The 15366-nt window shown below is 34.6% G+C and overlaps 1 protein-coding gene across 1 annotated transcript; it reads right to left on the bottom strand.

Moving 5' to 3' along the window:
* Positions 1 to 13028: 13028 nt before the first annotated feature.
* Positions 13029 to 15067, bottom strand: LOC136205276 (aspartyl protease family protein 2-like). The gene has a single exon (XM_065995805.1). The coding sequence runs from the start codon at positions 14851 to 14853 to the stop codon at positions 13234 to 13236; it is 1620 nt and encodes a 539-aa protein (XP_065851877.1). The 5' UTR covers positions 14854 to 15067; the 3' UTR covers positions 13029 to 13233.
* Positions 15068 to 15366: the final 299 nt, after the last annotated feature.

Consider the following 15366-nt stretch of genomic DNA (forward strand, 5'->3'; position numbering starts at 1 on the left):
TCTAGCTTATTTCTAAAGACCCACTTGGTTCCTATGGGATTTTGATTCGTAGGTTTAGGTACTAAATCCCATACCTCATTTCTAGTGAATTGGTCAAGTTCCTCTTGCATAGCATTGATCCAATACTCGTCTTGCTCAGCATCGGCAAAGTTCTTTGGCTCATATATTGAGACGAATGCAACATTGCTGAGGTATTTTCTAAGCTGATCTCTGGTCATTAATTTGTTGTTGGCGGCATCAAGAATGGCATGTTCTGTATGTCCTCTTGGGATCTTTATTTCCTTGGGCAGTGTTGAGTCGTTTGGAAGAGGTGTTTCTACAATCTCTACAGGAATAGATTGGTCAGCAAATGATATTTCAATTTCTTGCTTACCTTGGGTCAGCTCCTGTATAGATGACACAGAGGCTTCTGGTTGAGCAGCGGAAGCTGAGCTTGGTTCATCTTCTTCAGGCTGAGCTGACTTACCTGTAGGGTCAGTTTCATCGAACTCAACATGTACAGACTCTTCTACAACCTGAGTTCTTTTGTTAAATACTCTATATGCTTTACTGTTTGTTGAGTACCCTAAAAAGATCGCCTCGTCAGCTTTAGCATCAAATTTAGCAAGGTTGTCTTTTGTATTGAGTATAAAACATTTACACACAAAGGCACGAAAGTATCCAACGTTGGGCTTTCGTCCTTTCCAAAGCTCATATGGGGTTTTCCTAAGTATAGGTCTAACTAGAGCCCTATTCAGTATGTAACATGCCGTGTGAACAGCTTCACCCCAGAAGTACTTTGGAAGCCTATTTTCACTCAGCATTGTCCTAGCTATTTCGACAATGGTTCTATTTTTCCTTTCAATGACCCCATTTTGTTGAGGTGTTCTAGGAGCAGAGAAGTTGTGGTCAATACCACTGGTTTCACAAAATTCATCAAACTGTTGGTTTTTGAATTCTCCACCATTGTCGCTTCTAATGTGAGCTACTCTTAGGTCTTTGTCATTTTCAAGCTTTTTAATCAGTGTGGTAAACATCTCAAAAGTTTCATCCTTACTGCTCAGCAAGATGATCCAAGTGTACCGAGAGAAATCATCTACAATAACCAAGGAAAATTTCTTACCTCCCAAGCTGAGTGGCTGGATAGGTCCGAAAAGATCCAAGTGTAGTAATTCCAATGGTCTTTTGGTTGAGACAATATTTTTGCTATGAAATGACTTTTTAGTTTGTTTGCCTTGATGACAAGCTTTACACAGTTGATCTTTTTCAAATTTTAACTTGGGTAATCCCTCAACTAATTGCTTTCTAGCTAATTTGGCAAGAAGGTCCATGCTGACATGCCCAAGTCTTCTATGCCATAACCAGGAGTTGTCCTCTTTAGACACCAAGCATATGTTTTTAGAAAACTGTTTTTCTAGGTTTAACATGTATACATTTTCTACACGAGGGGCAGTTAAAATCAATTCATTTGTATTTCCCTCGAGTATTTGACACTTAGTATCATCAAATACAACCTTTCTGCCGCTCTTGCAAAGCTGAGCTACACTCAGCAGATTGTATTTGAGACCTTTAACTAAGGAGACAGACTCAATGGTTGGGTTACCTCCGATAGTACCTGAGCCGACTATCTTACCCTTCTTGTTGTCTCCAAAGCTTACACTTCCACCTCGTTTAAGCTCTAGTGTGATGAACTGAGTTTCATCACATGTCATATGCCTTGAGCATGCGCTGTCTATATACCATAGTTTTGACTTCTCCACGCATGTCAAGCTGACCTGCAGTTTAAACTATTCATTTTTAGGTACCCAATTCCTTTTGGGTCCTTTCTTGTTAGTATAAATAGGTGCAAAATCACATTTTAACTTGTGACGGCATACTTTTATGGTGTGGCCTGGCTTACCACAGAAATCACAAAAAGGTACCCTTTGTGGATTGAACTGAGTATGGTCAGCATTATTGTGTTGGGCATGCCAACATACTTTTGTGGTATGGCCTTTTCTTCCGCAGAAGTCACATTGGACAATCCGCTTGTTGTGCCAACACACATCCTTTGTGTGCCCCCTTTTTCCACAACACTCACATTGAGTGAATTGCTTATGCTGACTAGTATTTGCGTACTCAGCATGGGGTTTATTTCTATTTGAGCCCTTCCCTTGACTCTGTAACATTGTGATATCCTTTCTAAGTTTCCTTGACTCAGATTGAACCTCCGTGACAAACTTATGTAAGATTTGCATGTTGGTATGCAAGTCAGAGTTGTCCTAGAGAAGATATCGGAGGTCACTCAGTTTGACCTCTTCAATCTCATCACAGCGCCTGCTGAGTGCCTTAATCTTTTTGTTACACTTCTTAGTTAGTGTATATAAGTCACTCAGGGTATTTACCATTTCATTTCTAAGTAAAAGTAAGGATGTTACCTCATTGTTGTTTTCCTCCTGCTCGAAATCTTCAGAGAGGTCAGCTTGCTCAGACTGGGATTGGTCAGCTCCATCATCTGCCATGAAACATATGTTGGCTGTTTCATTTTGCTCAGCTTCGGAGGATGTTGACACATCACTGTCACTCCATGTGGCTACCATAGCCTTTTTGCTTCCCTTCTTCTCCTTTTTGAGGTTGGGACAGTTTGACTTGATGTGCCCAGTTTGATGACACTCAAAGCATGTGACAGACTTCGAGCTGTCCTTCTTGTACTTGTCACTTGACTCGGCTTTATACTTGTCATTTCTTCTAAATGACCTTTTGCCGTTTCTATCATTCCTTCTGAACAGCTTCTTCATTTTTCTGGTGAACATGGCTATTTCCTCATCATCAGTTGACTCAGCTTCAGTCGAGTCAGCTTTCATGACAAGTGACTTTTGTTTCTTATCTTCTGATTTTTCTTTCTCTTTAGCTTCAAAGTTTTTCATAGAGATTTCATGGGTCAGCAGGGATCCGATCAGCTCATCATATTTATAGGTAGTCAAGTCTTGAGCTTCTTCTATGGCTGTTTTCTTTGCTTGCCAACTTTTGGGCAGACTTCTCAGAATTTTCTTCACCTGTTCCTCTTCAGTGAAGTTCTTTCCAAGCCTTTTTAGCTCGTTTATAATATTTGTGAACCTTGCGTTCATTTCTGAGATGTCTTCATTCTCATTCATCTCAAACAGCTCGTAGAGTCTCATATGTTGATTGACTTTAGACTCCTTGACTTTGCTTGTGCCTTCATAGGTTACTTCAAGCTTCTTCCAAATCTCATGTGCTGACTCGCAACCTGAAATCTTATTGTATTCTGTAGCATCTAACGCACAGTGAAGCATGTTTATAGCCGAAGCATTATTTTGTAATTTTCTGAGGTCATCCTCTGTCCACTTAGCCTCTATTTTAACAATTTTCTCATCGTTAACAGTTTTGTATGGCACATGTGGACCTTGAACAATTGCAAGCCATGCACTCATGTTTGTGGCTTGAATAAAGTTTTTCATCCTATTCTTCCAGAATGTATAATTTGACCCAAAGAATAGGGGAGGTTTAGTGATTGATAGTCCCTCAGGAAGTATCTGTGTTGTTTGGTTTCCTGGAAGGAACCGAGTGCTATTCTCACCCATTTTTAGGGATCAGCTCAAGATTGCTAAATCTTTGAGTAGTGAGCTTAGGCTCTGATACCACTTGTTGGTCCCTGATAATTAGTTACAAGGGGGGGTTAGGAACTAACATAACTTTTTCGCGTTTTAATTAAGCTGACTGGAAGTAATTTTGAGAGTTTATTAACTCGGCTTTTGGTCAGCTTGGTGAGATATGTTTGAAGACAGCTTTAGTCAGATGTTGACTAAAGTTGTTTTCTTGTGAGTTGAGGATTGACACTCTTGGAGGTCAGCTTCTAACTCAGCACCACTTATTTTCTCAAGGTCAGCTTAGGCAATTTATATGCTGAGTAAATATAGCAAACAACACATACAATATAAGAGAGAGTTCAGAGATTACTCAGTATCACTTATCCTGGTTCGGCCTCTCTGCCTACGTCCAGTCCCTAGAGTCCTCCGGGCTTTTTGAATCCAATACTGAGCTCTTTAACGGTAGAGCACAAACCAATTACAAGGCAGTTGAATATGCAAGAGTACCTTCCTCTATTCGTCTACTCAACTCCTACTAAGTGTTACAACCCAGCACCTAGATTTCTCTACCACTGAATGCTTACAACCAAGCACTCAGCTTAACACTCTCAATATTCCTATTGATCACAAACTTGTTCTTTTTATGCTAAAGAACACTTTAGATGATTATACAACAATCAATCTAGCATTTACACAGAGAATGAAAAGTTGGTGTAAGATCTTTTTGTATTTGAGTGCTTTCAAGATTTTCTCTCTTTGTATTTTTCTCTTGATGCTTCAATAATAAACCAAGGTTCTTCATTGTCCTTTTATAGAAGCAAATTGCAGATTTGGATCTTGAATTGTTGTTACCGTTAACACCAAAACGGCTCTTTTGGGGAAAAATTTCTGGCCAGCTTCAGACTGCTCCGCCATTCCCTTTCTCTGTTTTCTTCAGGCGTCAGATTTGTCTTCTTGCGTTTGGCTTATCTGTTTGTGCCAGTTGTCTTTTACCAATAATCCAATGACCCATGACTCTTGGAATTAGTCTTTTATGTGTCTTCGAGGTTCCAATTATTGGTGCAGAAGATTTGCAGACTTTGTCCTTTAGTGAACGGATCCTTCATGTTGTCCTGACAGTCATTCAGCTTTCTTCGTAATCTTCGGATGTTCAACTTCTAAGCTGAGTTCATTCTTGGTCAGCTCCGCTCTGTGTAACCGCTTGAAGAAATCTTTAACTTTAGTCAGCTTCGTTTTGCTTCTAAGTTCTACTCCACTCCGCTTACATTCTGTCTTGGTGAGTTCCGTTCTACTCAGCTTTGCTTGTGCTGACTTTTGTCATGTCTTTACTTTATATATATTTTTGCACTCAATATTGAACAAACACATTAGTACAATTAAATCAAAGCATTTAAATTTAATTGCCTCTTAATCATGGATGATTTTGTCAAATCAAAATCTTGTGGAAAGATGTTTCAATAGTGGGGCCTGCTGTATGGGCTAAAGCTAGCCAAAGACGTCGGAGTTAGGTTGTTGGAGGTGGACTCGGACAACTTGGAGCTTGTTAATTGTGTGAAGGGGTCGAGTGCCCTAATTGGGTCCCCCCGAAATATTCTGCAGGAAATTCGGTCTGTTTTAAGTACCTTTGCTGCTGATGATATACAACATGTCTATCGGGAGCAAAATAAGGTGGCGAACAGGCTTGCAACAGAAGCTCAGTCGGCCCAGTCGGGATTTATAAAGCTGGACGTTCAACCGCGGTATGTGGTGGAGCTACTGAGGGATGATTTAGTTGGTACTTCGTTCTCGAGGTTAATCCCGGGCTAGTATCTGCGTTTCTCCCTTGTACTGGTGTTTTTTCCTTTTTTCTTTTGTTTCTTTATTCTTGTACTGTTGTTTCTGCTATAAAAAAAAAGGGAAAATTACACAGAAATTCATGTTCTAAAAATTATTTACAACTATGTCAAGTCATAATTTTTTATTATGTCAAACTAGTAAAATCAGTACTTTTAATATATTTTATGGATTAGAATTTATAAATTAGAAGTCTAGAATATATTTTATAGGGTTTATGATTTATCAATTGGAGTCTAGAATTTTTAAATTATAGTATAAAATCATAATATATAAAAAATAATGATATATTAAAAATTAAGTTTGATGATATAACTTAATTGTAATTTTTTACTTAATTAAGATATTCATATATTTTACCAAAAAAAAAACAGATTCGTTCTATTTCTAGAAATTTCAAGTTTGCTGTAGAAATATGGGAGAGTTTTGATGAGTCTTGGCCGAGTTAGCCTAATATCAATTTCTTTATTATCCAAACTTAGCCTATTGAATTTGAGTCTGGATTAGGGGTGAGCAAAATAACCGGTAACCGATTACCAAATTGATAACCGAACCGAAATCTTAGTTTAGTTCGGTTATTTTAATATTCTGGTTCGGTTCGGTTTTAATTTTAGCTTAATTTGGTAATCGGTTATCGGTTCGGTTATTGAAAAAAAATATCGGTGTAACCGATAACCGAACCGAACTTCATATGTACATATAAAAAATATAATTTTATCTTTATATATATATAAATAAAAAGTTCAACCCTAAAAAATACACTTTTATCTTTGTATATATATTTTTTGGTTTAGTAGCATTTAATTTATTCAATTGTAACTTTTGTACAAGGATATTATTTGAAAACTAACTAAATAAAAATATACAAAAAATTAAATATTTTGAATTTTCGGTTATTCGGTCGGTCACCGAACCGAACCGAAAATTTTCAGTTAAATCAAATTCGGTTACCAAACATATTCGGTTCGGTTATAAAAATAGAGCAAATTTCGGTTCGGTTAACCGACAGTTCGGTTCGATTAGTAACCGAACCGAACCGATGCTCACCCCTAGTCTGGATGAGCCTGGCCTGAATATGTAAACAGAGCTATAAACAATGTTCTTATAAAAATGACGACAATCTATTTCGTCTCGTATTGTTACCAAATTATGTTGGATGACTTATTTATAATAATCATTTATATTTAGGTCTCTCTTATTTTTTTTTGTTTAAAATAAAATAAACATATTTTTTTTCTTCTTTTTTTCATGCTTAGGTTTGCATTTTCACTTCAAAAATTAGAATTTTAGATATTTGGTAAGTGACCTCATGTTTACCTTTTACACCTGAAAAGTAGCATTTTACAAAAGCAGAGAGTCTCTGCTTTTCAGAAAAGCAGTTTTTTCAAACATCAAATAGCAAACCGTAACAGCAAACATCAACAGCAAATAGTAGGTAAAACAAACGGACCCTTAATAGTGTAATCACATGTGATAAATTAAATTATAATAAAATAAAATCATATTAAAAGTTAACATGCAATAACGGATTACCACCAAATAAAAGAAAATTAAAATAACGCAAGGTAGAATATAATTCTATCCACCAAATTACTTTACGTAAATTGAGACTACTTTACGTAAAATACATAAAATGATTACAAATTTCTATAATATTTGTATAATTTTATGTAAAGTAATTATTTTTGTTAAAATATTAATAAAAAATAATTTTATTTGTTAATTAATTTGTATTTCTTTATAAATTGCGTAAATAACACTAAATGATTTTCATAAAAGACATATTTTACGCGACACTCGATTTTCAGGGAAGTTAGTAATATTTTAACGAATTTTTTTTTAATGTAAATTCAGTCTTATTTTACATAAACTATGTCTATCGGTAGAAGATTGACGTAAAGTTGAAATATTTTACGTAAACCTCGTATTTTTCGTGAAGTTAGAGATTTTTTTTCGTAAAATAACAATTTTACGTAAATTAAGTCTCACAATCTATTAACACAACTTTACGTAAAATGTGTAAAACCTTTATAATTTTTTGTAACATTTATATAATTTTACGTAAAGTAATTATTTTTCAATAAAATATTAATAAAAATTAATTTTATTTGTTGATTAATTTATATTTTATTTATAAATTTAGTAAATAATACTAAATAATTTTTGTAAAAGGCAAATATTGTACGTGAAACTCGATTTTTCAGAGAATTTAGTAATATTTAACGAAAAATAACTTTACGTAAATTCAGTCTTGCTTTATGTAAACTATGTCTATAAGTAGAAGATTAACGTAAAATTGAAACATTTTACGTAAACCTCATAAGTTTCGCGAAGTTAGAGATTTTTTCTTCGTAAAATAACAATTTTACGTAAGTTAAGTCTCAGTTTACGTAAATTGACACTACTTTATGTAAAATGTATAAAACTTTTACAAATTTTCGTAAACTTTTATACATTTTTACGTAAAGTAATTATTTTTTATTAAAATATTAATAAAAAATAATTTTATTTGTTAATTAATTTATATTTTATTTATAAATTTAGTAAATAACACTAAATGATTTTCGTAAAAGGTAAATATTTGATGTGAAACTTGATTTTCGGGGAATTTAGTATTTTTTTTAAAATAAATATTTACGTAAATTAAGTTTTAGTTTACGTAAATTAAGTTTTAGTTTACGTAAATTAAGTCTATTAGTAGAGGATTGACATAAAGTTGAAAGGTTTTATGCAAACCTATTAGTCCAAATTTACGTAAAACCTTTCCAAATTTTCGTAATATTTGTACACTTTTACATAAAGTAATTACTTTTCATTAAAATATTAGTAAAAATAATTTTATTTGTTTATTAATATATATTATTTATAAATTTAGTAAATAACACTAAATGATTTTCGTAAAAGGCAAATATTTAACGTGGAATTTGATTTTCGGGGAATTCAGTAATATTTTTAATGAAAAATAATAACTTTACGTAAATTCAGTCTTATTTTACGTAAACTATGTTTATCAATAGATGATTGACGTAAAGTTGAAACATATTATGTAAACCTCATATTTTTCACAAAGTTAGAGGATTTTTTTCCGTAAAATAATAGCTTTACATAAATTATGTATAATACCTTTACAAATTTTTATAATATTTGTACACTTTTGTGTATAGTAATTATTTTTCCTTAAGAATTAATAAAATAATTTTATTTGTAAATTAATTTATACTTTATTTATAAATTTAGTAAATAACACTAAATGATTTTCGTAAAAGGCAAATATTTTACGTGGAACTTGATTTTTGGGGAATTTAGTAATATCTTAACGAAAAATAATAATTTTACGTAATTTCAGTCTTACTTTATGCAAACTATGTCTATGAGTAGATGATTCATGTAAAGTTGAAAGATTTTAAATAAACCTCATATTTTTTGCGAAGTTAGAGATTTTTTTCGTAAAATAACAATTTTACATAGATTAAGTCTCATTTACGTAAATCGACACTACTTTATGTAAAATGTATAAAACTTTTACAATTTTCGTAACATTTGTACACTTTTACGTAAAGTAATTATTTTACGTTAAAATATTAACAAACTATAGGAGCGACGCCTTATCCCAAGAACTGGCCACATGACAACCGAAAACATTCCCAGACCTAATGTAATGGGTTAAGGACTTCGTCAAGTGGGGGTAGTCACGGGCTCACCCCCCTTACTCAAGAGTTCTAATGCCATAGAGTGCTTAGCCCCTAAGCAACTCTAAATAGCGCCACATAGGAGATAGGGACATGGAGCACTATAGGGACAAAGAACAACATGAAGCACACCCTCTAGCATTGCAAGTAACAAGGAGCCTAAAGAAAAGGAGTTGGTGGAGGAGATCATCTGAAGAGAGTTAAGACACGCATAAGGAGGGTTAGGTACATACTTTTTTATGTAGGAAGTAACAGACACAACCTCTCTCCTCAAATTACATCTCCGGAGGGAATACTTCCTCAGGAGATAAAGTCTCCCTCCTTGGAGAAGTACGATAGGTCTGGTGACCCCATGACTCATATTAAGAACTTCAAAAGGGCATTGGAACCACAAATGCCATTGATGTTGTCATATGTCGACTTTTTCCAACTACCCTATGGGAGGTAGCATCTTAATGGTACAAACAGATGCTCCCCAAATCCATTAAATCCTTCGATTATGTGGCTAACAAATTCGCCCACCACTTCATCACTTCCGTTCCTGAAAGAAAAACTATTCAAGATCTTAAATATTTAGTATAAGAGCTAGGATAATCCCACCAGGATTCGATGAAGAGGTTTTAGAAAGTGACGATCCAAATCTGCAACCTCAGCGTGGATGTCGTAGTATATGCCATGGCAGCAAAGTGCAAGAGCAAGGTCTTACCTCCAAGGACTGACCACACGACAGCCCAAGACATTCCTATACCTAATGCAATAGGCTAAGGACTTCGCCAAGTGGGATAGTCGCAGGCTCAATCCGTTGATCAAAATTTCCAATGCCAAAGACTACTTAGCCCTGGAGCAAAAGTCTAAACATCACCGCAGAGGATATAGGGACAGAGAGCACCAAAGGCACACAGAACAACCTGAATGAAACTTTATTCCTCTGAACATTCCCAAAAAATGAAGTTCAATATTAGATAGAGAAAGATAAGCAACGCATTGACTACCCATCGAAGCTAAAAAAAAAAAGTTAGGGCGTTGTGGCAATGGATCCTATATTGAATTTCATAAAAGGGAAGATCAAGAAACTGAAGACTATATGCAACTAGTGAATGGGTTTGATAAACTCGCAGAGAGAAGGATACTCAATCACTTCCTGTAGAAAGTAGCAAAGACCCATGCAGTTCTTCATCGAAGGAAAGAGCCCCTCAGGGAGTCATCAACTTTTTATTTCTAAAATCTTATAAATAAATCTTTAATAATCAGTTTTCATATTATGTACAATGTAATCATCAAAATACTTCTGGAGTCAACAAATTTGGAATGCCTTTTGCTTTCTCCACCTATAATTCTTGTTCAGAATTAGTAATTTTGATATAATAACCTATTCACCAAACCAAAATTATTGTGAAAATTATTCTCCTATTAATGATATCACCACTCCCTATGTTACACAAAAACTCTGCTTCAGTGTCGTTTCCACATTTCATGCATGTTTTCATTTCTTTCGTTTGTCTCCTAGCTATATGTTTTATAGGAATAACATTTTTCGGTATCTTTTCAATTTACGTGCAACATAGACCAGAATATATCCATCGAACAATCTTCAGTGGGGCACATCTTCTTTACCAATTTCCCTAGAACTAGAGCTCTTAGCACCGACTTTGGCGGCTTCTAGGTTTGCAACAACATTGCTGGCGGAAGGATTTTCGAGGGTCGGATTCACATGCATATGGAGATCTTTTATAGGAGCATTCCCTGAAGTTTGATTTGCACTAGTACTACCCATTATTCTCACATTTACTTTACATCGCTGCATAAACATAGTTACAAAAACAAAAATGGCAACACAAAAGAGGGAGACAGAGAAAAAAATGGTAGAAAATGAACAAGTTTCTTATAAAGCAAGTCATTTCGTCCAAAAGCTTTTATTCCTAAAAGCATACTGGTCTTGGTGGGATTTCTAATACAAAGTGATCCACTTAAGGCCAACATGGATCACTCAGGCTCAATTCTCACCCCACACATGTGAGTCCTGCGTGCCACTTCAAACTGCCTCATAAATGGTACGTTTCTACGCTTGTCTTTTCTATTCAACCTACAAAATCATATAAAAGAGGTATCATTCCATCACTTACCCACATTAATTACAACTTCTACTATCTCTCTACTTTGTCTTTCTAAATGATAGACTGACTTTAGCATCGGAGCATCCACTGGAACCGTCAGCACAGGTAACCATGAATGAACCTTCTTTCTTAACATTTCTAATCACCCGACTTTATGTTATTAAAGGACAATGCCGAGTGGTTTTTATGTCTAAATTTAAAGTGGAATGATCACAATGTTATAAAAGTAAAGTTGAGTGGTCATTAATGTAATTTAGACCCTGAATCATTTCGGGACTAAAGTTTTGTTGTTGTTATTGTAAAATATATGGGGATAATGTACCAAAATAGCCTCAAGTTTTTTTTAAAAGTGTCAATTTAGCCACAACGTATAAAATAACATCATTTGAGCCTCAACGTTTATGAAATTGTGCAACTATAGTCCCGGTAACAGAACTTGTGGCCAAATTGGTATCATTTCACAAACGTTGAAGCGTCAAGTTCCATTATACAGAGCTATTATTGCACCATTTCACAAACGTTGATGTTAAAATTGCATAATTTTATACGTTGGAGCTAAATTAACGCTTCTTAAAAAACCTTGAGACTATTTTAATACCTATTCGAAAAAGTATGCAAATAAGAGTGTGGATGCTATTAGGCGCAGGGATGACACGCGTACGAGTTTCATGGATCTCCTACACTACTTGATCCTAATAGAACCCGAACCTTGTGTAAAAAGATATGGAACGGGTATGAGATCCAAAAATTCATACATGATGGTTACGTGACAAGTAATGTATTCGGTACCCGTCATGAATTTAGACACATAAATTTTATTTCTTGAAAGTTGATGAATGTAGACACCAAATGGAGAAAAGTTAAAGATTATCATTGTATCAGATGAACTTTTTATTTTTATGTTTAGTGTTTTTTAATTTCTTGAAAACTTGATTGCTTTAGAATGTTTGAATTTAAAATGTTTATTAAAATTGTGGATGGTTTATTAAATTTATGTTTCATAAATTTGTAATTTATTTATTTTAGAAAAAATTACAAAAACAAACCTTATAGTTTGGTCGATTTTTAAAAACAATACTCATGGTTTAGAATTTTATAAATACATGTATGTATTTTTTGAATTTTGCAATTAAAGGATATGCGAATCAATTTTTCGGCCAAATAATACTTGTGGTTTAGTTTAATTTGCAAAGTTGTACTTTGAATTTTGGATAATTTATAAAGTCAATCTTTTAATAGCTTCAAATCGCTCCCTTTCAGATTAAATAGTCGCGACAATAATTTTTAAAGCAATGACTGAGTTTGTAAATTGCAAAGGTATAAACCCCTATTTACAAATTTTTAACCATGTGAATTTATTTTTACAAGTCGGTTAAACTATAAAATTTATTATTTTATGTGTTGATTATTAAAAATATAACATTATGAACCGGCCGAGTAGAGGGAAGGGATGTATGGAAGTCAGCATAGTTAAGTGGGTAAGGATATCTAATTGTGGGAAAAAGCAAATACAAGTATGTAGAAAATTAAACCTGGAATTAATGGAAGAAACTTTTGCTGTCACATTGAAATTTCAATAATACTAAAAACAGGTGGCTTCCCCAAGGTTGACCATTTCTTTATTTTCCTACACTAATTAGGTGGCGCCTAACTGTTGACTCCCTATTCATTTGCAGTTTTGCACTTAATATTTTAAGTTACCTGAAAACACATCCCCAATTACAAATTATTCTTCTTGAACAGAACACCTCAAATTCAATTCCATATAACTACCGGATTCTCAGGCAAATTTCCTGCCATACGAAACCACATTATTCAAGTGTTCATAAGAATGAAGAAAAAGATATTATAAAACTAACTTCAAAATACGAGTATTCATACAATTTTGTGAGACAGATTACAGTGATGATTAAAATGGTGTACCTATACCTATGTCAACATTGTTTAAGAAAAGAAAAAATAATGAATCTGTGTGCTTCCTCTAAGATCCAGACACCATCTTTACAGCTTGAAATTAAGTGAAAGAAAACACTATACATCCGCACAATTCATTGGTGCATAACCCAGCCTAGACCTCTTTGTGTCATATAAGATATGGAAATTCTGCTGCTGATAATTCCCAATTATTGAAAGTGCATTTGAAGGTGTTCCTAGAATAGCCAAACAAACTATTTCCTCTGGTTCCAGTCTCAGAAAGTAATTCTCAACTGGGAAATTCCAAACTGCTCCATCACCAAACTTTATCCCAAATTCAGGCATCTCTAGCTTCTTCACCCCAGATACATTATAACAAGGCTCAAGAACTGGGAAATCTTTCACTATTGGGTACTTTTTAACCTTGTTTAAGAATGCCTCCTTTATGATCTGATAAGCAGGTTGTGCAAAGTAACTAAGTGTAGTACCAGAATCAACAATTGTACCTCCAGCACCTTCTGGGGATAATTCCCATGTCTGTTCTGGTATATCAACCACTTCTCCTCCTACCATGATTGATTTGATTTGCACATAATAAAATGTGTCAACTGGGTTTTCTTTCCCAGCTACAAATGAAGTGTAATTCAATTCAGGGTGATTCAAGAGGTCTTTATCTTCCCCAAATATCAATTTGCTGCTCACATTGATGTCACTATTTCTGTTAACAAAGCAGTATGAGAATGAATGACCATATTTTGATTGAAGCTGTGATGGAAAGGAAAGAGGTCCTCTTCCAAACCCTAACAACCCTGCAGCCCCATGGAATAATCCCCTATTCCAATGTCCAGCCCCAAACATCACATTCTCTACTTTCTTAAACTCTGATTTCCCGGATGGTGAAGTCAGATTAACTGTGAATGTTTCTAGGGCAAAATCACCTGTTGTGTTTGAGCTATCACCATACCAGTAGAAATAAGGGCATGACTGATTCTGAAATTTACAGGGGTGGGGAGGATTTGGGGATGAAACTAAATTGCAACGAGGGTCTTTGCAACTTATATTCCTATAAGAAGAAGACTCTTGAGGAATGTAAAAAGCCCCATTTTGTTCAAAACAATCATAGCAAGGAACAGATTGAATCCAATTAAGATCACTTCCAGTATCAAGAATCAAAGAATAATGTTTAGGAGGTGTACCAATGAATACATCGATTAAGTATTCTCCTGAACCAATGCTCACTCCTGACTCTAAAGTCGCCGTCAGTTGCCCTGAAAACTCATCCGCCGTGGCCGCTGCTGCTGCTTGATTCTTCTTATCTTTCTTCAACCTTGAAATCGCGTTCTGATTCTTTTTCTCTATGATTCTCTTGTGTAAAGTCTGGATTCTGCTCAAATCCCTCTTTGTTGAATCCATGAAAGACTCTTTGGGTTTAAACCTCTGTGTTAAGTTGAGCTTCATTGTTTCTTTACCCCGGTGAACCAGATCATCCTCATCCTCTTCCTGCGCGGGTATTGAATGCGATTTTTGGTGTTCCTTAGAGTTGGAAAAGCCACAATCTGCTTTGACTGTTGATGCAGAAACTGCATTGAAGCTCATGTGATGAGTCAATTGGATTCCGGGGAGAGTGGAGATATTGGAATTTGAGTTCTTATGGTGGTCATGTAGTCCCTGAACCGATTTAAAACCGCCAGAGAAGACTACAAGAAGAACAAGAATGAGAGAGAACTTGAAAACCATAGCCAATCAGGTGGTGTGATTGGTGAAACAGAAAATCCAGAAAAACTGAAAAGGAAAACCGAATTATGAAATGGGGTTTGAGAGATTAAAAGGAAAACCCAGAAAGGAAATTGATAGAACAAAGTAAGACTTTTGAGTTTCCAAGAAATAAAAAAAAAAGAAAAGAAAAGAATGAAAAGACACGGAAGGGTTTAAAATGTGGTTTAAGAAATGAATGGACAGAATATGTGTCAGTTTAATTATTATAATTAATGTAAATGTAAATGTGGTTAAGTGGGGAAAATAATAATAATAATAATAATAAAGTAAAATGTAAGGACTTTGAATTGAATAAAATTAGTTTGAAACGCGGTTTCACAGGTCAAGAGAGAGACACATAAAATGAGGAATTGATTTTAACTCAGCATAGCAGGTCTTCTCTTCTTCTTTCTCAAGTTTTCTTCCTCTCTCTTTCCCAATACTTTTACCCACAAACACATCTCTTAAAATTTGAGGTTTCAACCAATTTACAGA

Source organism: Euphorbia lathyris, chromosome 1 (genome assembly GCF_963576675.1).
Source record: "Euphorbia lathyris chromosome 1, ddEupLath1.1, whole genome shotgun sequence".
NCBI lineage: Eukaryota > Viridiplantae > Streptophyta > Magnoliopsida > Malpighiales > Euphorbiaceae > Euphorbia > Euphorbia lathyris.

Coding starts and splice junctions, on each gene's coding strand:
- LOC136205276 (XM_065995805.1), bottom strand. CDS start 14,853: ATGGTTTTCAAGTTCTCTCTCATTCTTGTTCTTCTTGTAGTCTTCTCT.